Raw genomic sequence first — 24,839 nt, 5'->3', positions numbered from 1 at the left:
ACCTACACTGCTCCCATCTCCCTAATCCCATCACTCACCTACACTGCTCCCTTCTCCCCAACATCCCCCTCATCCCATCACTCACCTACACTGCTCCCATCTCCCTAACATCCCCCTCATCCCATCACTCACCTACACTGCTCCCATCTACCCAACATCCCCCTCATCCCATCACTCTCACCTACACTGCTCCCATCTCCCTAATCCCATCACTCACCTACACTGCTCCCTTTCCCCTAACATCCCCCTCATCCCATCACACCTACACTGCTCCCATCCCCCTAACACACCCCTCATCCCATCACTCACCTACACTGCTCCCATCTCCCTAACATCCCCCTCATCCCATCACTCACCTACACTGCTCCCATCCCCCTCATCCCATCACTCACCTACACTGCTCCCATCCCCCTAACATCCCCTCATCCCATCACTCACCTACACTGCTCCCATCTCCCTAACATCTAACATCCCCCTCATCCCCTCACTCACCTACACTGCTCCCATCTCCCTAACATCCCCCTCATCCCATCACTCACCTACACTGCTCCCATCCCCCTCATCCCATCACTCTCACCTACACTGCTCCCATCCCCCTAACATCCCCCTCATCCCATCACTCACCTACACTGCTCCCATGTCTCTAACATCCCTCTCATCCCATCACTCACCTACACTGCTCCCATCTCCCTAACATCCCCCTAATCCCATCACTCACCTACACTGGTCCCATCTCCCTAACACCCCCCTCATCCCATCACTCACCTACACTGCTCCCATCTACCCAACATCCCATAACTCACCTACACTGCTCCCATCTCCCTAATCCCATCACTCACCTACACTGCTCCCTTCTCCCCAACATCCCCCTCATCCCATCACTCACCTACACTGCTCCCATCTCCCTAACATCCCCCTCATCCCATCACTCACCTACACTGCTCCCATCTCCCTAACATCCCCCTCATCCCATCACTCACCTACACTGCTCCCATCTACCCAACATCCCCCTCATCCCATCACTCTCACCTACACTGCTCCCATCTCCCTAATCCCATCACTCACCTACACTGCTCCCTTTCCCCTAACATCCCCCTCATCCCATCACTCACCTACACTGCTCCCATCCCCCTAACACACCCCTCATCCCATCACTCACCTACACTGCTCCCATCTCCCTAACATCCCCTCATCCACCTACACTGCTCCCATACCCCTCATCCCATCACTCACCTACACTGCTCCCATCCCCCTAACATCCCCTCATCCCATCACTCACCTACACTGCTCCCATCTCCCTAACATCCCCTCATCCCCTCACTCACCTACACTGCTCCGATCTCCCTAACATCCCCCTCATCCCATCACTCACCTACACTGCTCCCATCCCCCTCATCCCATCACTCTCACCTACACTGCTCCCATCTCCCTAACATCCCGCTCATCCCATCACTCACCTACACTGCTCCCATCTACCCAACATCCCCCTCATCCCATCACTCTCACCTACACTGCTCCCATCTCCCTAATCCCATCACTCACCTACACTGCTCCCATCTCCCTAACATCCCATCACTCACCTACACTGCCCCATCTCCCTAACATCCCCCTCATCCCATCACTCACCTACACTGCTCCCATCTCCCTAACATCCCCCTCATCCCCTCACTCACCTACACTGCTCCGATCTCCCTAACATCCCCCTCATCCCATCACTCACCTACACTGCTCCCATCCCCCTCATCCCATCACTCTCACCTACACTGCTCCCATCCCCCCAACATCCCGCTCATCCCATCACTCACCTACACTGCTCCCATCTACCCAACATCCCCCTCATCCCATCACTCTCACCTACACTGCTCCCACCCCCCTAACATCCCCCTCATCCCATCACTCACCTACACTGCTCCCATCCCCCTAACATCCCCTCATCCCATCACTCACCTACACTGCTCCCCTCCCCCTAACATCCCCCTCATCCCATCACTCACCTACATTGCTCCCATCTCCCTAACATCCCCCTCATCCCCTCACTCACCTACACTGCTCCGATCTCCCTAACATCCCCCTCATCCCATCACTCACCTACACTGCTCCCATCCCCCTCATCCCATCACTCTCACCTACACTGCTCCCATCCCCCCAACATCCCGCTCATCCCATCACTCACCTACACTGCTCCCATCTACCCAACATCCCCCTCATCCCATCACTCTCACCTACACTGCTCCCACCCCCCTAACATCCCCCTCATCCCATCACTCACCTACACTGCTCCCATCCCCCTAACATCCCCTCATCCCATCACTCACCTACACTGCTCCCCTCCCCCTAACATCCCCCTCATCCCATCACTCACCTACATTGCTCCCATCTCTCTAACATCCCCCTCATCCCATCACTCACCTACACTGCTCCCATCCCCCTCATCCCATCACTCACCTACACTGCTCCCATCTCCCTAATATCCCCCTCATCCCATCACTCACCTACACTGCTCCCATCCCCCTAACATCCCCCTCATCCCATCACTCACCTACACTGCTCCCATCCCCCTCATCCCATCACTCACCTACACTGCTCCCATCCCCCTCATCCCATCACTCACCTACACTGCTCCCATCTCCCTAATATCCCCCTCATCCCATCACTCACCTACACTGCTCCCATCTTCCTAACATCCCCCTCATCCCATCACTCACCTACACTGCTCCCATCCCCCTCATCCCATCACTCTCACCTACACTGCTCCCATCCCCCTAACATCCCGCTCATCCCATCACTCACCTACACTGCTCCCATCTACCCAACATCCCTCTCATCCCAACACTCACCTACACTGCTCCCATCTCCCTAACATCCCCTCATCCACCTACACTGCTCCCATACCCCTAACATCCCCCTCATCCCATCACTCTCACCTACACTGCTCCCATCCCTCTAACATCCCCCTCATCCCATCACTCACCTACACTGCTCCCATCTACCTAACATCCCCCTCATCCCATCACTCACCTACACTGCTCCCATCCCCCTCATCCCATCACTCACCTACACTGCTCCCATCCCCCTAACATCCCCTCATCCCATCACTCACCTACACTGCTCCCATCTCCCTAACATCCCCCTCATCCCCTCACTCACCTACACTGCTCCGATCTCCCTAACATCCCCCTCATCCCATCACTCACCTACACTGCTCCCATCCCCCTCATCCCATCACTCTCACCTACACTGCTCCCATCCCCCTAACATCCCGCTCATCCCATCACTCACCTACACTGCTCCCATCTACCCAACATCCCCCTCATCCCATCACTCACCTACACTGCTCCCACCCCCCTAACATTCCCCTCATCCCATCACTCACCTACACTGCTCCCATCCCCCTAACATCCCCTCATCCCATCACTCACCTACACTGCTCCCCTCCCCCTAACATCCCCCTCATCCCATCACTCACCTACATTGCTCCCATCTCTCTAACATCCCCCTCATCCCATCACTCACCTACACTGCTCCCATCCCCCTCATCCCATCACTCACCTACACTGCTCCCATCTCCCTAATATCCCCCTCATCCCATCACTCACCTACACTGCTCCCATCCCCCTAACATCCCCCTCATCCCATCACTCTCACCTACACTGCTCCCATCCCCCTCATCCCATCACTCACCTACACTGCTCCCATCCCCCTAACATCCCCCTCATCCCATCACTCACCTACACTGCCCCATCTCCCTAACATCCCCCTCATCCCATCACTCACCTACACTGCTCCCATCTCCCTAACATCCCCCTCATCCCCTCACTCACCTACACTGCTCCGATCTCCCTAACATCCCCCTCATCCCATCACTCACCTACACTGCTCCCATCCCCCCCATCCCATCACTCTCACCTACACTGCTCCCATCCCCCCAACATCCCGCTCATCCCATCACTCACCTACACTGCTCCCATCTACCCAACATCCCCCTCATCCCATCACTCTCACCTACACTGCTCCCACCCCCCTAACATCCCCCTCATCCCATCACTCACCTACACTGCTCCCATCCCCCTAACATCCCCTCATCCCATCACTCACCTACACTGCTCCCCTCCCCCTAACATCCCCCTCATCCCATCACTCACCTACATTGCTCCCATCTCCCTAACATCCCCCTCATCCCCTCACTCACCTACACTGCTCCGATCTCCCTAACATCCCCCTCATCCCATCACTCACCTACACTGCTCCCATCCCCCTCATCCCATCACTCTCACCTACACTGCTCCCATCCCCCCAACATCCCGCTCATCCCATCACTCACCTACACTGCTCCCATCTACCCAACATCCCCCTCATCCCATCACTCTCACCTACACTGCTCCCACCCCCCTAACATCCCCCTCATCCCATCACTCACCTACACTGCTCCCATCCCCCTAACATCCCCTCATCCCATCACTCACCTACACTGCTCCCACCCCCCTAACATTCCCCTCATCCCATCACTCACCTACACTGCTCCCATCCCCCTAACATCCCCTCATCCCATCACTCACCTACACTGCTCCCCTCCCCCTAACATCCCCCTCATCCCATCACTCACCTACATTGCTCCCATCTCTCTAACATCCCCCTCATCCCATCACTCACCTACACTGCTCCCATCCCCCTCATCCCATCACTCACCTACACTGCTCCCATCTCCCTAATATCCCCCTCATCCCATCACTCACCTACACTGCTCCCATCCCCCTAACATCCCCCTCATCCCATCACTCTCACCTACACTGCTCCCATCCCCCTCATCCCATCACTCACCTACACTGCTCCCATCCCCCTAACATCCCCCTCATCCCATCACTCACCTACACTGCCCCATCTCCCTAACATCCCCCTCATCCCATCACTCACCTACACTGCTCCCATCTCCCTAACATCCCCCTCATCCCCTCACTCACCTACACTGCTCCGATCTCCCTAACATCCCCCTCATCCCATCACTCACCTACACTGCTCCCATCCCCCTCATCCCATCACTCTCACCTACACTGCTCCCATCCCCCCAACATCCCGCTCATCCCATCACTCACCTACACTGCTCCCATCTACCCAACATCCCCCTCATCCCATCACTCTCACCTACACTGCTCCCACCCCCCTAACATCCCCCTCATCCCATCACTCACCTACACTGCTCCCATCCCCCTAACATCCCCTCATCCCATCACTCACCTACACTGCTCCCCTCCCCCTAACATCCCCCTCATCCCATCACTCACCTACATTGCTCCCATCTCTCTAACATCCCCCTCATCCCATCACTCACCTACACTGCTCCCATCCCCCTCATCCCATCACTCACCTACACTGCTCCCATCTCCCTAATATCCCCCTCATCCCATCACTCACCTACACTGCTCCCATCCCCCTAACATCCCCCTCATCCCATCACTCACCTACACTGCTCCCATCCCCCTCATCCCATCACTCACCTACACTGCTCCCATCCCCCTCATCCCATCACTCACCTACACTGCTCCCATCTCCCTAATATCCCCCTCATCCCATCAGTCACCTACACTGCTCCCATCTTCCTAACATCCCCCTCATCCCATCACTCACCTACACTGCTCCCATCCCCCTAACATCCCGCTCATCCCATCACTCACCTACACTGCTCCCATCTACCCAACATCCCCCTCATCCCAACACTCACCTACACTGCTCCCATCTCCCTAACATCCCCTCATCCACCTACACTGCTCCCATACCCCTAACATCCCCCTCATCCCATCACTCTCACCTACACTGCTCCCATCCCTCTAACATCCCCCTCATCCCATCACTCACCTACACTGCTCCCATCTACCTAACATCCCCCTCATCCCATCACTCACCTACACTGCTCCCATCCCCCTCATCCCATCACTCACCTACACTGCTCCCATCCCCCTAACATCCCCTCATCCCATCACTCACCTACACTGCTCCCATCTCCCTAACATCCCCCTCATCCCCTCACTCACCTACACTGCTCCGATCTCCCTAACATCCCCCTCATCCCATCACTCACCTACACTGCTCCCATCCCCCTCATCCCATCACTCTCACCTACACTGCTCCCATCCCCCTAACATCCCGCTCATCCCATCACTCACCTACACTGCTCCCATCTACCCAACATCCCCCTCATCCCATCACTCACCTACACTGCTCCCACCCCCTAACATTCCCCTCATCCCATCACTCACCTACACTGCTCCCATCCCCCTAACATCCCCTCATCCCATCACTCACCTACACTGCTCCCCTCCCCCTAACATCCCCCTCATCCCATCACTCACCTACATTGCTCCCATCTCTCTAACATCCCCCTCATCCCATCACTCACCTACACTGCTCCCATCCCCCTCATCCCATCACTCACCTACACTGCTCCCATCTCCCTAATATCCCCCTCATCCCATCACTCACCTACACTGCTCCCATCCCCCTAACATCCCCCTCATCCCATCACTCTCACCTACACTGCTCCCATCCCCCTCATCCCATCACTCACCTACACTGCTCCCATCCCCCTAACATCCCCCTCATCCCATCACTCACCTACACTGCTCCCATCCCCCTCATCCCATCACTCACCTACACTGCTCCCATCCCCCTCATCCCATCACTCACCTACACTGCTCCCATCTCCCTAATATCCCCCTCATCCCATCACTCACCTACACTGCTCCCATCTCCCTAACATCCCCCTCATCCCATCACTCACCTACACTGCTCCCATCCCCCTAACATCCCCTCACTCACCTACACTGCTCCCATCCCCCATCTCCCTAACATCCCCCTCATCCCATCACTCACCTACACTGCTCCCATCTCCCTAACATCCCCCTCATCCCATCACTCACCTACACTGCTCCCATCCCCCTAACATCCCCCTCATCCCATCACTCACCTACACTGCTCCCATCTACCCAACATCCCCCTCATCCCAACACTCACCTACACTGCTCCCATCCCCCTAACATCCCCCTCATCCCATCACTCACCTACACTGCTCCCATCTCCCTAACATCCCCCTCATCCCATCACTCACCTACACTGCTCCCATCCCCATCACCCACCTACACTGCTCCCACCCCCATCACCCACCTACACTGCTCCCATCTCCCTGTGAGGATTCAGGGATCGCGGCGTCCGCGCCCTGGTTCCTCTTCACCTGCGTTAACCCCCGCTGCCGTGGCGCGCGCCCCTCGCTGGCGTCACTCACCTCCGGTGGCTCTGGGGGTTCCCCGCCTTCCTCTGCGTCCGCGGGCTCTTCATGCTCTCACGCGGTCGCCATGTTTCCCGGCCGCGCGCCTGTACAGCGCGCGCCGGGTGAAGATAATTTATTCACTGCTCTTGCAGTGAAAACCCGCCCCCAGCACACTAATAGGACCTCCTGCCAAAACAAGAGTCCTCACCTGCCTGCCAATCAAAGGGACCTATTCCAGGATGGCTCCACGCATTCCTCCAGGCCTGCCTCCACCTCTGATTGGTCAGCCACACTTTATAATGCCTGTCCTTTCTCTCACTCATTGCTCTGGCATTCTCTCTCTCATTCTCTCAGGTTACGACTTGGCTTGGCGGACATCTATCTCTGGCTCTTGACCCCTGCTTGGACAACGACCTTCCGGAATTCTCCAATCCCTGACCTTGGCTAAACGGCAACGACGACGGCACTTCTACACCGGTACCGGCAAGTATTGCTAGCTAAACGTCACCTGGCCTGGCAACGCCTAAATCACCACACTCCGGACACGCTCCTTTTGCTGCGGGTGCGTGCCCATATACGTTCCTCACCTCAGTAGAAGGGACGGGTCTGGTCTGCGGGCAGCACCGGCGTAACATTATGTCGAGCCCACAAGACGCAGACCAGACTGATGTGGACTCTATGATGACGGCCATGTACCAACAAATCCAGGCCTTAACGGATCAAGTGGCTCTCCTCTCCCAACAGGTACAGGACCTTTCTCTACAGGCACCACCTGCGCCTGCGCCGCCGGCACAGTCCGATTCAACTTCCACTTTATCCTCAGCTCCGAAGATTCCAGCTCCGAGGCCCTACGCAGGGGACCCCCACGTTTGTCGTGGCTTTCTCAACCAGTGTGAGATCCAGTTCGAGATGGCTCCGCAGCTGTATGCTACTGGCCGGAAAAAGGTAGCCTACGTATATAGTTTGCTCACAGGTAATGCACTGGCATGGGCCTCCCCGATCTGGGAACTACGCCCAAATATTACCCGAGATTACGCAGCCTTCAGACGAGATTTTCAACAGGTCTTCGATACCCCCGCACGACAAGAGACTGCTTCTGATTCCCTAATGGAGCTTACACAGGGACGTCGGCCTGTGGCCCAATACGCCTTGGAATTCAGAACCATAGCAGCTGAGACTCGTTGGGGTCAGGAGGCCTTAGTCTCCGTCTTCTGGAAAGGCTTATCGGACTCCCTGAAGGATGAACTTGCTTCTCAACCCAGGCCAGAACTGCTGGAGGACCTCATCTCCCTGGCCATTCGTATGGACCAGCGTCTTCAGGTACGCCGCGTTCAGCGTCAGCAACCCCGGTCTACGCCTTTCCGTGCTCCCTTTTCCAGGTCCTCTACTACCCCGAGACCCGTCTTCTCTCCGCTGCCGGCGCTGGAGGCCCCCGAGCCGATGCAACTCGGAGTCCAGCAACCTTGGGTACCATTACGACAACTTCGCTCTACTGGAGAGTCGTGCCATCATTGCGGATCTTCTGAGCAGCGCATTCGTAACAATCCACCATCTCCGGGAAATGACCAAACCCAGTGAGTACGAAGGGGCGCTCCCTGGGTGCTAATTCTCCTTGTCCCCCATCCAGAAGGGAACTTCCTAAAAGATTGACCATTCCCGTTTCCCTTTCTGGTCCGACCTTCCGCACCTTCACAGCAGCATTTATCGATTCAGGCGCAGGAGGGAACTTCATGGATCAGACCTTTTCGGAACAAAATCAGATTCCACTTTCCAAAAAAAACTCCCCCGTTGCCTTGGTCGGGATTGATAATCGGCCTCTCACTCCGGCTTATATCTCCTTGGAGACCGGACCTATCACCCTTTCTACTCATTCTCACCAAGAGACTCTGGGCTTTGACGTGATTCATGCTCCGGGAACACCGATCACGCTCGGCTTGCCCTGGTTACAGAAGCACAATCCGCTCATCGATTGGGTATCCCCTAATCCTATTGACTGGAGGTCAAGATCTGAGGAGTCTTCTTTGTCTACCGAACGACCATCCTTTCTATTAGCTAACACATCCAGTCCTCTGAGGGAGTTACCTTCTCCGTACGCGGGATTTTTGGACGTTTTTAGCAAAACACAGTCTGAGCTTCCACCCCCTCATCGTTCCTACGATTGTCCGATTGACCTGGTACCTGGATATACCTTGCCAAAGGCCAAATCTTACCCTCTCTCGTTGCCCGAGACGGAAGCTATGGACGAATATATTCGTGAGAATCTTAAGCGGGGCTTCATACGTCATTCCAACTCCCCTGCGGGGGCCGGATTCTTCTTTGTCAAGAAAAAGGATGGTACTCTTAGACCATGTATTGATTACCGGGGTCTGAATCAGATTACGGTGAAGAATCGCTATCCACTCCCACTCATCTCCGAACTCTTTGATAGACTTCAGGGGGCCAACCTCTTTACTAAACTTAACCTGCGTGGGGCATATAACCTCGTCCGCATCCGTGAGGGCGATGAATGGAAGACTGCCTTCAACACCCGTAGCGGACACTACGAATACCTAGTGATGCCCTTCGGTTTGTGCAATGCACCAGCAGTTTTTCAGGACTTCATCAATGACATTTTTCGGGACGTTCTCAATCGCTTTGTCATTGTATACCTGGATGACATCCTTATTTTTTCTCAAAACTTACAGGACCATATCATCCATACGACGTTTGTGCTTTCACGCCTCCGAGAGAACCGGTTGTTTGCTAAAATGGAGAAATGCATTTTTCACCAGTCTACCACTTCCTTTCTCTGATACATCATCTCCAACAGAGGCTTGGCCATGGACCCAGAGAAACTGAAATCCGTCGTGGATTGGCCGCAACCCACTTCCCTCAAATCTATTCAACGGTTTTTAGGTTTTGCCAACTATTACCGGAAGTTTATCCGTAACTTTTCTACCATTGTCGCCCCTATCACGGCATTCAGGGATACTCCATTTTTAGGAGAGATAGGTCAAAGAGAGGAGGAGGGGTGTTATTTTATATTGCAGACACCTTACAATTTACACTGTTACATTGCCCACCAAGTCCACCCTCTTTTGAAACTCTAGTTGGCAAAATCTGCCTCCCCTTTTCTAAGCCAATCTTGCTTGCTGGCATCTACCGCCCCCCTAAAGCCCCTCTACAATCCTTGACTGATATCACCCAATTTCTTGCCTCCATTTCCTCTCTGAATGAGAAGAGTGAGCTGCTGGTTCTAGGGGATTTCAACTTCAATTGGCTTGACCCTAAAAACCACAAAATCCAGATACAACTCAAGTCACTTAACCTATCGCAACTCATTTCCCAACCCACACGAATAAACCTGAAATCGCACAACCATTCCTTGCTAGACTGGATTCTCTCCTCAAACCCCAGCAGAATCCAATCCTCTGGCATCCTTCCTGATATTTTCAGTGACCATGCAATAGTGTACTGTGTAAGGAAAATTAAACCGCCCCATTCAAGCCCTAAAGTTCTCCTCACTAGAACATTTAAAAACTTTAACCCACAACAGTTTCTGGATGACCTTACCAACTGCCCATGGCACAGAATCGATTAAATTCCCGACCCTGATTCTGCGCTCGACTATTTCCAATCCGAGTTCTTAAAACTCTGCGATACCCATGCTCCACTACGCAAAATAAGGGTACGGGGGGCCCACCTTCCATGGGTTACACCTGACCTTATAGCACTCTACCAGTTCAGGGATGCCTTGTGGAAAAGCTACAAAGTAACTGGCACTACCAAGGATCTAAATCACTACAGATGCATGCGGAACGTGTGCACAAGGCAAACAAGGTATGCAAAAGCACAATATTACTCTGACAATCTCCACCAAAATACATCAAACCCAGCTAACTTCTGGAAGGTTATCAACAATATATTCCAGGCTCCTAACCATCAACAACCAAGTAATATCACTAAGGGGGATATTACTCTGACAAACCCCACTGACATTGCAAATGCATTCAATGATTACTTTGTGGGGTGTGCCACTAACTTATTAGCGAAACGCAGCACAAACCCCAAACATGAATCTCATCCTGGGAGTATCCCTACAGTCCCACCCCCTCCCAACACTGCCCACAATTTTCAATTTAGCCCAGTATCTGAAGAGGAGATTACACAAGCGCTCCTCAAACTAAAACTAAGCAGCCAATGTGGACCCGACTTACTACAATCTAGGTTCCTACGACTTGGTGCCCCAGCCATTGCCAAACCAATTGCGTCCATAGTCAACTCTATCCTGTCTGCAGGCCATATCCCTAAGACCTGGAAAACTGCCAGAGTTGTCCCAATCTTCAAAAGTGGGGACAAAAACACTGTCTCAAACTACAGGCCAATCTCACTTCTCCCAATTCTATCCAAAGTTATGGAAAAATGTGTCCACTCCCAATTAAGCGATTTCTACACCAAGACAAATTTCCCTAGCCAATTCCAGTCTGGGTTTCGTCCCAAACACTCCACCGTAACTACCCTGCTAAAAGTTTGCAATGAAATCCAGTGTGGAATGGAACGGGGACAACTCACTGGTGCAGTATTCCTAGATTTTGCAAAGGCTTTTGACACAGTTGATCATGTTATCCTGCTTAACAAACTCCAGAGCTCTGGAATAGGGAAACATGCTTTAAACTGGTTTCAGTCCTACCTATCAGGAAGATCCCAATATGTGTCCATCTCAGGCTCTAACTCCAACCCCCTGGATATCACCTGTGGTGTACCGCAAGGCTCTGTTCTGGGGCCCCTACTCTTCTCAGTGTTCATTAATGATCTTCCCACAGCTTGTAAGGAAGCCTCAATACACATGTATGCAGATGACACAATCCTGTATGCACACAGCCATAGCCTCTCTGACCTTCAACACATACTTCAGTCTGACTTTTTGAGACTCGAAAACTGGATTTCCCAAAACAAACTGTTTTTAAACACTGACAAGACTGTAACAATGGTATTTGGGACCAAGACTAAATTTGTAAATATTCCAGTGACTGAGCTCCTGATTAGAACCAACGCTACCACCACCCTAACACCTGTCACTAGTTTTAAATACCTGGGCATATGGTTTGACTCCCACTTAACATTCGGGATGCACATTGATACCCTGACAACCAAGACCTATGCCAAACTAGGGGTACTTTACAGGAACAAATCCTCCATAAGTCTCCTGGTCAGAAAGCGTATTGCACAGCAGATGCTAATGCCAATTATTGACTATGGAGACATAGTATATGGCTCGGCTCCTCAAACCCACCTTAGCAAACTTGACACCCTCTACAATTCAATTTGTCGTTTTGTTCTCCAATGCAACTACAACACACATCACTGCGAAATGCTCAAAGAACTAGATTGGTCATCACTAGAGTCTAGGCGCAAAGTTCACCTTTCCTGTCTCACCCTCAAATACTTTCTGGGCAAGCTACCCAGCTACCTGAACAAGCTCCTCACCCCTACCACATGCAGTACCTATCACCTGAGATCAGACTCCAAAAGACTATTCATGGTCCCAAGACTCAACAAAGTATCCGGACGTTCCTCCTTCTCCTTCCGTGCACCCCAAAACTGGAACAACCTACCAGAGACTCTCATATCCACCACCAGCTTAAGTTCTTTCAAATCTAAGGCTGTCTCACACTTTAATCTGGTCTGTAACTGTTTCATACGCTCATAATATATATTTTCTTTAACTGTGCATGCAATGTCTTGTATATAATGTATACCTTGTTCATTTATGTAACCATGTATTATTTTGTTTTACTCTATGCCCAGGACATACTTGAAAACGAGAGGTAACTCTCAATGTATTACTTCCTGGTAAAATATTTTATAAATAAATAAATAATTGACCCAAAAAGGTGCAGATCCTTCATCTTGGTCTTCTGAGGCAGTCACGGCATTCGAAACGCTGAAACAAGCTTTTGTCTCTGCTCCCATCCTTCGACACCCAGACACTAATTTCCCATTCACCCTAGAGGTTGACGCTTCGGACTGTGGGGCTGGTGCGGTTCTATCTCAGAAATTTTCTTCCCAGGATAAACTTCATCCTTGCGGGTTTTTCTCCAAAAGGTTTTCTTCTGCAGAGAGAAATGATGACGTGGGCAATAGGGAACTTTTGGCCGTCAAGTTGGCCCTTCAAGAATGGAGGCATCTTCTGGAGGGGTCTAAAGAGCCATTCACTATTCTCACGGACCATAAAAACTTATTATACATTGAGAATGCCCGTCGTCTAGGTCCTCGCCAAGCCCGCTGGTCGTTATTTTTCTCCAGATTTAATTTTGTTCTCTCATATATTCCCGGCACTAAGAACGTCAAGGCGGATGCTCTCTCCCGGCAATACTCTTCTGAAGAGAGATCGGAAAAGACCACCGAGCCCATCCTCCCTAAACGAAGAATCTTAGCAGCTGTGGCGTTCAAGAATCTTGAGAAGATCATCAAGTCACAAGAGAATCTTCCGACCGGTCTTGAGGTTCCAAAAGACTCTTTGTACGTAGAACCCAAATTCGTTCCTGAAATACTGGACTGGGGACATGCCGTCCGTTCGGCAGGGCATCCTGGATTCAAGAAGACGTTGGATCTCATCCGTCGCACTTTCTGGTGGCCCAATATGGTTAAAACCATTCTTGAATTTACACGGTCCTGTCCGGTATGTGCGCGTAACAAGATTCCTCGTCAGAAACCTCAGGGGCTTCTCTTACCTCTACCTATTCCGGAGCGTCCCTGGTCCCACATTTCGATGGATTTTATTGTGGAGTTGCCTAGGTCGAATGGCATGAATACCATTCTTGTGGTAGTGGATCGGTTTTCCAAGATGGCACACTTTATCCCTGTCAAAGGATTACCCTCCTCACCCGCCCTAGCTGATATTTTCTCCAAAGAGATTTTCCGTATCCATGGGATTCCCATATCCATCGTGTCTGATCGGGGCTCCCAATTCGTCTCCAAGTTCTGGAGGAATTTCACCAAGAGACTGGGTATCTCATCTTCCTTTTCTTCTGGATATCACCCTCAATCCAACGGACAGACCGAGAGGGTTAATCAATCCCTCGAGAAATACTTAAGGTGCTTCGTCTCTAATTCTCAGGATGACTGGGCAGAACTACTTACCTGGGCTGAGTACGCCTTTAATTCTTCCAGGAATGAGTCTACCCGTGAGACCCCCTTCTTTATCAACTATGGATTCCATCCGGCTCGCCTACCCATTTCTAAAGACTCCTCTGGAGTACCAGCCGTGGACAAGCATATTGCCCTCCTACAAGACTCTTGGTCCAGAATCCAATCTGCACTACAAAAAGCATCCTTGACTTCTAAAACCCAGGCTGATTCGTCACCGTCGTCCGGCACCCAACTACAAACCCGGGGACAAGGTTTGGCTATCATCCAAGAACATCCATCTCAAAACTCCTTCCCTCAAATTGGCTCCTAGGTTTCTGGGTCCCTTTTCCATCTTGGAGCAGGTAAATCCGGTTTCCTTTCGACTCCAACTTCCTCAAAGCATGAGAATTCCGAATGTCTTTCACACCTCGCTTCTCAAGCCATTCATCTCCAGTAGCTTATTTCCGGACCACACTGCTAAACCAGATCCTGTGATGGTACAGGGTAACGAAGAGTACGAGATACAGGCTCTACTGGATTCCCATCTTTCGAGAGGTAAGGTCCACTTCTTGGTCCACTGGAGAGGTTTTGGACCCGAAGAGAGGTCATGGGTATCCCTGAAAGATATTCATGCTCCAGGACTCCTCAAACGCTTCCGAAAGAAGTTTCCATCAAAACCATGGAAGGATCGTCCTGAGGCCGATCCTGAAGGGGGGGTACTGTGAGGATTCAGGGATCGCGGCGTCCGCGCCCTGGTTCCTCTTCACCTGCGTTAACCCCCGCTGCCGTGGCGCGCGCCCCTCGCTGGCGTCACTCACCTCCGGTGGCTCTGGGGGTTCCCCGCCTTCCTCTGCGTCCTAGGGCTCCTGCGGGATCTTCATGATCTCACGCGGTCGCCATGTTTCCCGGCCGCGCGCCTGAGCAGCGCGCGCCGGGTGAAGATAATTTATTCACTGCTCTTGCCCAGCACACTAATAGGAGCTCCTGCCAAAACAAGAGTCCTCACCTGCCTGCCAATCAAAGGGACCTATCCAGGATGGCTCCACGCATTCCTCCAGGCCTGCCTCCACCTCTGATTGGTCAGCCACACTTTATAATGCCTGTCCTTTCTCTCACTCATTGCTCTGGCATTCTCTCTCTCATTCTCTCAGGTTACGACTTGGCTTGGCGGACGTCTATCTCTGGCTCTTGACCCCTGCTTGGACAACGACCTTCCGGAATTCTCCAATCCCTGACCTTGGCTAAACGGCAACGACGACGGCACTTCTACACCGGTACCGGCAAGTATTGCTAGCTAAACGTCACCTGGCCTGGCAACGCCTAAATCACCACACTCCGGACACGCTCCTTTTGCTGCGGGTGCGTGCCCATATACGTTCCTCACCTCAGTAGAAGGGACGGGTCTGGTCTGCGGGCAGCACCGGCGTAACACTCCCTAACATCCCCCTCATCCCATCACTCACCTACACAGCTCCCATCCCCCTCATCCCATCACTCACCTACACTGCTCCCATCCCCCTCATCCCATCACTCACCTACACTGCTCCCATCTCCCTAACATCCCCCTCATCCCATCACTCACCTACACTGCTCCCATCCCCCTAACATCCCCCTCATCCCATCACTCACCTACACTGCTCCCATCCTCCTAACATCCCCCTCATCCCATCACACACCTACACTGCTCCCATCCCCCTAACATCCCCCTCATCCCATCACTCACCTACACTGCTCCCATCTCCCTAACATCCCCCTCATCCCATCACTCACCTACACTGCTCCCATCCCCCTAACATCCCCCTCATCCCATCACTCACCTACACTGCTCCCATCTCCCTAACATCCCCCTCATCCCATCACTCACCTACACTGCTCCCATCCCCCTCATCCCATCACTCACCTACACTGCTCCCATCTCCCTAACATCCCCTCATCCCATCACTCACCTACACTGCTCCCATCTCCCTAACATCCCCTCATCCCATCACTCACCTACACTGCTCCCATCTCCCTAACATCCCCCTCATCCCATCACTCACCTACACTGCTCCCATCTACCCAACATCCCCCTCATCCCATCACTCACCTACACTGCTCCCATCTCCCTAACATCCCCCTCATCCCATCACTCACCTACACTGCTCCCATCTACCCAACATCCCCCTCATCCCATCACTCACCTACACTGCTCCCATCCCCCTCATCCCATCACTCACCTACACTGCTCCCATCCCCCTCATCCCATCACTCACCTACACTGCTCCCATCTACCCAACTTCCCCCTCATCCCATCACTCACCTACACTGCTCCCATCTACCCAACATCCCCCTCATCCCATCACTCACCTACACTGCTCCCATCTCCCTAACATCCCCCTCATCCCATCACTCACCTACACTGCTCCCATCTCCCTAACATCCCCCTCATCCCATCACTCACCTACACTGCTCCCATCCTCCTAACATCCCCCTCACCCCATCACTCACCTACACTGCTCCCATCCCCCTAACATTACCCTAATCCCATCACTCACCTACACTGCTCCCATCCCCCTAACATCCCCCTCATCCCATCACTCACCTACACTGCTCCCATCCCCCTAACATCCCCCTCATCCCATCACTCTCACCTACACTGCTCCCATCACCCTAACATCCCCCTCATCCCATCACTCACCTACACTGCTCCCATCCCCCTAACATCCCCCTCATCCCATCACTCACCTACACTGCTCCCATCTCCCTAACATCCCCCTCATCCCATCACTCACCTACACTGTTCCCATCCCCCTAATCCCATCACTCACCTACACTGCTCCCATCTCCCTAACATCCCCTCACTCACCTACACTGCTCCCATCTACCCAACATCCCCCTCATCCCATCACTCACCTACACTGCTCCCATCTACCCCCTCATCCCATCACTCACCTACACTGCTCCCATATACCCAACATCCCCCTCATCCCATCACTCACCTACACTGCTCCCATCCCCCTAACATCCCCCTCATCCCATCACTCACTTACACTGCTCCCATCTACCCAACATCCCCCTCATCCCATCACTCACCTACACTGCTCCCATCCCCCTCATCCCATCACTCACCTACACTGCTCCCATACCCCTCATCCATCACTCACCTACACTGCTCCCATACCCCTAACATCCCCCTCATCCCATCACTCACCTACACTGCTCCCATCTCCCTAACATCTAACATCCCCCTCATCCCCTCACTCACCTACACTGCTCCCATCTCCCTAACATCCCCTCATCCCATCACTCACCTACACTGCTCCCATCTCCCTAACATCCCCTCATCCCATTACTCACCTACACTGCTCCCATCCCCCTAACATCCCCCTCATCCCATCACTCACCTACACTGCTCCCATCCACCTCATCCCATCACTCACCTACACTGCTCCCATCCCCCTAAGATCCCCCTCATCCCATCACTCACCTACACTGCTCCCATCTACCCAACATCCCCCTCATCCCATCACTCACCTACACTGCTCCCATCCCCCTCATCCCATCACTCACCTAACACACCCCCCCATCGCATAACTCCCCCAACACACCCCCCCACCCCCGGGGCATAACTCCCCCAACATACACCCCCACCCCCGGGGCATAACTCCCCCAACATACACCCCCACCCCCGGGGCATAACTCCCCCAACATACACCCCCACCCCCGGGGCATAACTCCCCCAACATACACCCCCACCCCCGGGGCATAACTCCCCCAACATACACCACCACCCCCGGGGCATAACTCCCCCAACATACACCCCCACCCCCGTGGCATAACTCTCCCAACATACACCCCCCACCCCCGGGGCATAACTCCCCCAACATACACCCCCACCCCCGGGGCATAACTCCCCCAACATACACCCCCACCCCCGGGGCATAACTCCCCCAACATACACCCCCACCCCCGGGGCATAACTCCCCCAACATACACCCCCACCCCCGGGGCATAACTCCCCCAACATACACCCCCACCCCCGGGGCATAACTCCCCCAACATACACCCCACCCCCGGGGCATAACTCCCCCAACATACACCCCCACCCCCGGGGCATAACTCCCCCAACATACACCCCCACCCCTGGGGCATAACTCCCCCAACATACACCCCCACCCCCGGGGCATAACTCCCCCAACATACACCCCCACCCCCGGGGCATAACTCCCCCAACATACACCCCCACCCCCGGGGCATAACTCCCCCAACATACACCCCCACCCCCGGGGCATAACTCCCCCAACATACACCCCACCCCCGGGGCATAACTCCCCCAACATACACCCCCACCCCCGGGGCATAACTCCCCCAACATACACCCCCACCCCTGGGGCATAACTACCCCAACACACCCCCCCCACCCCCGGGGCATAACTACCCCAACATACACCCCCACCCCCGGGGCATAACTCCCCCAACATACACCCCCACCCCCGGGGCATAACTCCCCCAACATACACCCCCACCCCCGGGGCATAACTCCCCCAACACACACCCCCACCGCCGGGGCATAACTCCCCCCAACATACACCCCCACGGCATAACTCCCCCAACATACACCCCCACCCCCGGGGCATAACTCCCCCAACACACACCCCCACCGCCGGGGCATAACTCCCCAACATACACCCCCACCCCCAGGGCATAACTCCCCCAACATACACCCCCACCACCGGGGCATAACTCCCCCAACACACCCCCCCCACCCCGGGGCATAACTCCCCCAACATACACCCCCACCCCCGGGGCAAAACTCCCCCAACATACACCCCCACCCCTGGGGCATAACTCCCCCAACATACACCCCCACCCCCGGGGCATAACTCCCCCAACACACCCCCCCACCCCCGGGGCATAACTCCCCCAACATACACCCCACCCCCGGGGCATAACTCCCCCAACATACACCCCCACCCCCGGGGCATAACTCCCCCAACATACACCCCCACCCCCGGGGCATAACTCCCCCAACATACACCCCACCCCCGGGGCATAACTCCCCCAACATACACCCCCACCCCCGGGGCATAACTCCCCCAACATACACCCCCACCCCTGGGGCATAACTACCCCAACACACCCCCCCACCCCCGGGGCATAACTACCCCAACATACACCCCCACCCCCGGGGCATAACTCCCCCAACATACACCCCCACCCCCGGGGCATAACTCCCCCAACATACACCCCCACCCCCGGGGCATAACTCCCCCAACATACACCCCCACCCCCGGGGCATAACTCCCCCAACACACACCCCCACCGCCGGGGCATAACTCCCCCAACATACACCCCCACGGCATAACTCCCCCAACATACACCCCCACCCCCGGGGCATAACTCCCCCAACACACACCCCCACCGCCGGGGCATAACTCCCCCAACATACACCCCCACCCCCAGGGCATAACTCCCCCAACATACACCCCCACCACCGGGGCATAACTCCCCCAACACACCCCCCCACCCCCGGGGCATAACTCCCCCAACATACACCCCCACCCCCGGGGCAAAACTCCCCCAACATACACCCCCACCCCCGGGGCATAACTCCCCCAACATACACCCCCACCCCCGGGGCATAACTCCCCCAACACACCCCCCCCACCCCCGGGGCATAACTCCCCCAACATACACCCCACCCCCGGGGCATAACTCCCCCAACACACACCCCCACCCCCGGGGATATATCTCCTGCACACACATCCGTGGGCCGTACCAGTCCTAGAGGCGTCACACACCCACCCCCGGGGATATATCTCCTGCACACATATCCGTGGGCCGTATCTGTCCTAGAGGTGTCGCACACTCACCATAGCAGAGCAGTTGTAGTAGTCCTTGTGGGTGGGTTTCCAGGGTTTCAAGCAGCGCCAGCAAAAGCCGTGGTTACATTTTGCACAGGTCATACTGGTGGGGAGCGAGAGAGGACAGGACCACGGTGAGGGGGAGCGAGAGAGGACAGGGCCACGGTGAGGGGGGAAGCGAGAGAGGACAGGGCCACGGTGAGGGGGAGCGAGAGAGGACAGGGCCACGGTGAGGGGGGGAGCGAGAGAGGACAGGGCCACGGTGAGGGGGGGAGCGAGAGAGGACAGGGCCACGGTGAGGGGGAGCGAGAGAGGACAGGGCCACGGTGAGGGGGGGAGCGAGAGAGGACAGGGCCACGGTGAGGGGGGAGCGAGAGGGACAGGACCACGGTGAGGGGGGAAGGGAGAGAGGACAGGACCACGGAGAGGGGGAGCGAGAGAGGACAGGGCCACGGTGAGGGGGGGGAGCGAGAGAGGACAGGACCACGGTGAGGGGGAGCGAGAAAGGACAGGGCCACGGTGAGGGGGAGCGAGAGGGGGAGAGGACCACAGAGAGGGGGGGGAGCGAGAGGGGAGAGGACCACAGAGAGGGGGGGAGCGAGAGAGGACAGGACCACGGTGAGGGGGGGGGAGAGAGGACAGGGCCACGGTGAGGGGGGAGCGAGAGAGGACAGGGCCACGGTGAGGGGGGGGGGGGGGGGGCGAGAGAGGACAGGACCACGGTGAGGGGGGGGGGAGAGAGGACAGGGCCACGGTGAGGGGAGCGAGAGGACAGGGCCACGGTGAGGGGGGGAGCGAGAGAGGGACAGGACCACGGTGAGGGGGAGCGAGAGAGGACAGGGCCACGGTGAGGGGGGGAGCGAGAGAGGACAGGGCCACGGTGAGGGGGGGGGGGGAGCGAAAGAGGACAGGGCCACGGTGAAGGGGGAAGGGAGAGAGGATAGGGCCACGGTGAAGGGGGGGAGCGAGAGAGGACAGGGCCACGGTGAAGGGGGAAGGGAGAGACGACGGGGGGGGGGGGCGATGGGGGGGGGAGACGACGGGGGGAGAGAGACGACGGGGGAGACGAGGGGGGGGGAGAGACGACAGAGGGGAGACGACGGGGGGGGGGGGGAGACGACGGGGGGGGGAGACGGGGGGGGGGGGGGGGAAACGACGGGGGAGGAGACGACGGGTGGGGGAGACGGGGGGGGGAAGACGACGGGGGGAGACGAGGGGGGGAGACGACGGGGGGGGGAGACGACGGGGGGGGAGACGACGGGGGGGGGGGGAGACGACGGGGGGGGGGGAGACGACGGGGGGGGGAGACGACGGGGGGAGGAGACGACGGGTGGGGGAGACGACGGGTGGGGGGAGACGACGGGGTGGGGGAGACGACGGGGGGGGGGAAGACGACGGGGGGGGGAGACGACGGGGGGGGGGAGACGACGGGGGGGGGGGGGGGGAGACGACGGGGGGGGGGGAGACGACAGGGCCACGGCGAAAGGGAAGGGGCGAGAGACTGCCTCCCCCTCGCTCGCAGCAGACTCCTCCCCCTCGCTCGCAGCAGACTCCTCCCCCTCGATCGCAGCAGACATCTCCCCCCTCGCTCGCAGCAGACCCTCCCCCCCCTCGCCGCAGCAGACTCCTCCCCCTCGCTCGCAGCAGACTCCTCCCCCTCGCTCGCAGCAGACATCTCCCCCCCTCACTCGCAGCAGATTCCTCCCCCTCACTCGCAGCAGACTCCTCCCCCTCACTCGCAGCAATCCTCCCCCTCTCGCAGCAGACTCCTCCCCCTCCCCTCACCAGACCCCTCCCCCTCACATGCAGCAGACTCCTCCCCCTCACGCGCAGCAGACTCCTCCCCCCTCACTCGCAGCAGAATCATCCCCCTCACTCGCAACAGACTCCTCCCCCTCACTCGCAGCAGACTCCTCCCCCTCACTCGCAGCAGACTCCTCCCCCTCACTCGCAGCAGACTCCTCCCCCTCACTCGCAGCAGACTCCTCCCCCTCACTCGCAGCAGACTCCTCCCCCTCACTCGCAGCAGACTCCTCCCCCTCACTCGCAGCAGACTCCTCCCCCTCACTCGCAGCAGACTCCTCCCCTCACTCGCAGCAGACACCTCCCCCTCACTCGCAGCAGACACCTCCCCCTCACTCGCAGCAGACTCCTCCCCTCACTCTCTGCAGACTCCTCCCCCTCACTCTCTGCAGACTCCTCCCCTCACTCACTGCAGACTAATCCCCCCCCTCACTCACGACTCCTCCCACCCTCACTCACAACTCCACCCCCTCCTCACTGCAGACTCTTCCCCCTCACTCACTGCAGACTCCACCCCCCCTCACTCACTGCAGACTCCACCCCCCTCACTCACTGCAGACTCCACCCCCCTCACTCACTGCAGACTCCACCCCCCTCACTCACTGCAGACTCCACCCCCCTCACTCACTGCAGACTCCACCCCCTCACTCACTGGGGGGAGACGGGGGGGGGGAAAGACGACGGGGGGAGGAGACGACGGGGGGGGGGAGGAGACGACGGGGGGGGAGACGACGGGGGGGGGGGGGGAGACGACGGGGGGGGGAGATGACGGGGGGGGGGGGGGGGGGAGACGACAGGGGGGGGAGACGACGGGGGGGGGGGGGGGGGGAGACGACGGGGGGGGGGGGGGGGGATGGGGTGCGGGGGGGGGGGGAGACGACGGGGGGGGGGGAGACGACAGGGCCACGGCGAAAGGGAAGGGGCGAGAGACTGCCTCCCCCTCGCTCGCAGCAGACTCCTCCCCCCTCGCTCGCAGGCAGACTCCTCCCCCTCGCTCGCAGCAGACTCCTCCCCCTCGCTCGCAGCAGACTCCTCCCCCTCGCTCGCAGCAGACTCCTCCCCCTCGCTCGCAGCAGACTCCTCCCCCTCGCTCGCAGCAGACTCCTCCCCCTCGCTCGCAGCAGACTCCTCCCCCTCGCTCGCAGCAGACTCCTCCCCCTCGCTCGCAGCAGACTCCTCCCCCTCGCTCGCAAGCAGACTCCTCCCCCTCGCTCGCAGCAGACATCTCCCCCCTCACTCGCAGCAGATTCCTCCCCGTCACTCGCAGCAGACTCCTCCCCTCACTCGCAGCACTCCTCCCCCCCTCACTCACAACTCCACCCCCTCCTCACTGCAGACTCTTCCCCCTCACTCACTGCAGACTCCACCCCCCCTCACTCACTGCAGACTCCACCCCCCCTCACTCACTGCAGACTCCACCCCCCCTCACTCACTGCAGACTCCACCCCCTCACTCACTGCAGACTCCACCCCCTCACTCACTGCAGACTCCACCCCCCTCACTCACTGCAGACTCCACCCCCCTCACTCACTGCAGGACTCCACCCCCTCACTCACTGCAGACTCCACCCCCTCACTCACTGCAGACTCCACCCCCTCACTCACTGCAGACTCCACCCCTCACTCACTGCAGACAGCCTTCGTTCTTCTCGATAGGGGCCTGGCAGCTCGGGCAGTGTTTGGATATGAGCTTCGTCAGGTGTTTGCTCTGAGCTTCCACCGTCATTCCCTCATAGAACCCCCCGTCATCCATCCACTGCGACATGTGGCTGCAGCTCGCGGGGTAGTGAGCCTGAGAGAGAGAGAGACCGTTATCCATCCACTGAGATAAAGGATAGGGTGTATGTATGTCCCCACACACTGGGATGTGACGGTGCGGGACACTGTAAGATAAATGATAGGGTGTATGTATTGTCCCCACACACTGGGATGTGACAGTGCGGGACACTGTAAAGATAAATGATAGGGTGTATGTATGTCCCCACACACTGGGATGTGACGGTGCGGGATACTGTAAGATAAATGATAGGGTGTATGTATGTCCCCACACACTGGGATGTGACGGTGCGGGACACTGTAAGATAAATGATAGGGTGTATGTATGTCCCCCACACACTGGGATGTGACGGTGCGGGACACTGTAAGATAAATGATAGGGTGTATGTATGTCCCACACACTGGGATGTGACGGGCGGGACACTGTAAGATAAATGATAGGGTGTATGTATGTCCCCACACACTGGGGGAATGTGGACAGGGATGGACGACACTGTAAGATAAATGATAGGGTGTATGTATGTCCCCACACACTGGGATGTGACAGGTGCGGTGATACTGTAAGATAAATGATAGGGTTGTATGTATGTCCCCACACACTGGGATGTGACGGTGCGGGATAGTGTAAGATAAATGATAGGTGTATGTATGTCCCCCCACACTGGGGTGTGACGGTGCGGGATACTGTAAGATAAATGATAGGGTGTATGTATGTCCCCACACACTGGGATGTGACGGTGCGGGACACTGTAAGATAAATGATAGGGTGTATGTATGTCCCCACACACTGGGATGTGACGGTGCAGGACACTTTAAGATAAATGATAGGGTGTATGTATGTCCCCACACACTGGGATGTGACGGTGCGGGACACTGTAAGATAAATGATAGGGTGTATGTATGTCCCCACACACACTGGGATGTGACGGTGCGGGACACTGTAAGATAAATGATAGGGTGTATGTATGTCCCACACACTGGGATGTGACGGTGCGGGACACATGTAAGAATAAATGATAGGGTGTATGTATGTCCCCACACACTGGGATG

General features: G+C 56.2%; 1 protein-coding gene across 1 annotated transcript in view; it reads right to left on the bottom strand.

Annotated features, from left to right (window-relative positions):
- The window catches only part of LOC142481070 (cullin-9-like), a gene marked incomplete at its 3' end in the record, with an annotated part of 30,456 nt that extends 6,655 nt beyond the window's left edge, over positions 1–23,801 (bottom strand). The window contains exons 1-2 of the mRNA XM_075582739.1: positions 23,642–23,801; positions 20,221–20,314 (exon numbers count right to left, since the gene is read on the bottom strand). Coding sequence (XP_075438854.1) covers positions 20,221–20,314; positions 23,642–23,778 — 231 coding nt within the window. The remainder of the gene's footprint in view (positions 1–20,220; positions 20,315–23,641) is intronic.
- Between the last annotated feature and the right edge of the window lie 1,038 nt (positions 23,802–24,839).

This window comes from Ascaphus truei, unplaced genomic scaffold, assembly GCF_040206685.1.
Source record: "Ascaphus truei isolate aAscTru1 unplaced genomic scaffold, aAscTru1.hap1 HAP1_SCAFFOLD_2449, whole genome shotgun sequence".
NCBI lineage: Eukaryota > Metazoa > Chordata > Amphibia > Anura > Ascaphidae > Ascaphus > Ascaphus truei.
Note: the sequence above shows the minus strand (reverse complement) of the source record. Positions and strands in the feature narration are given on the sequence as shown.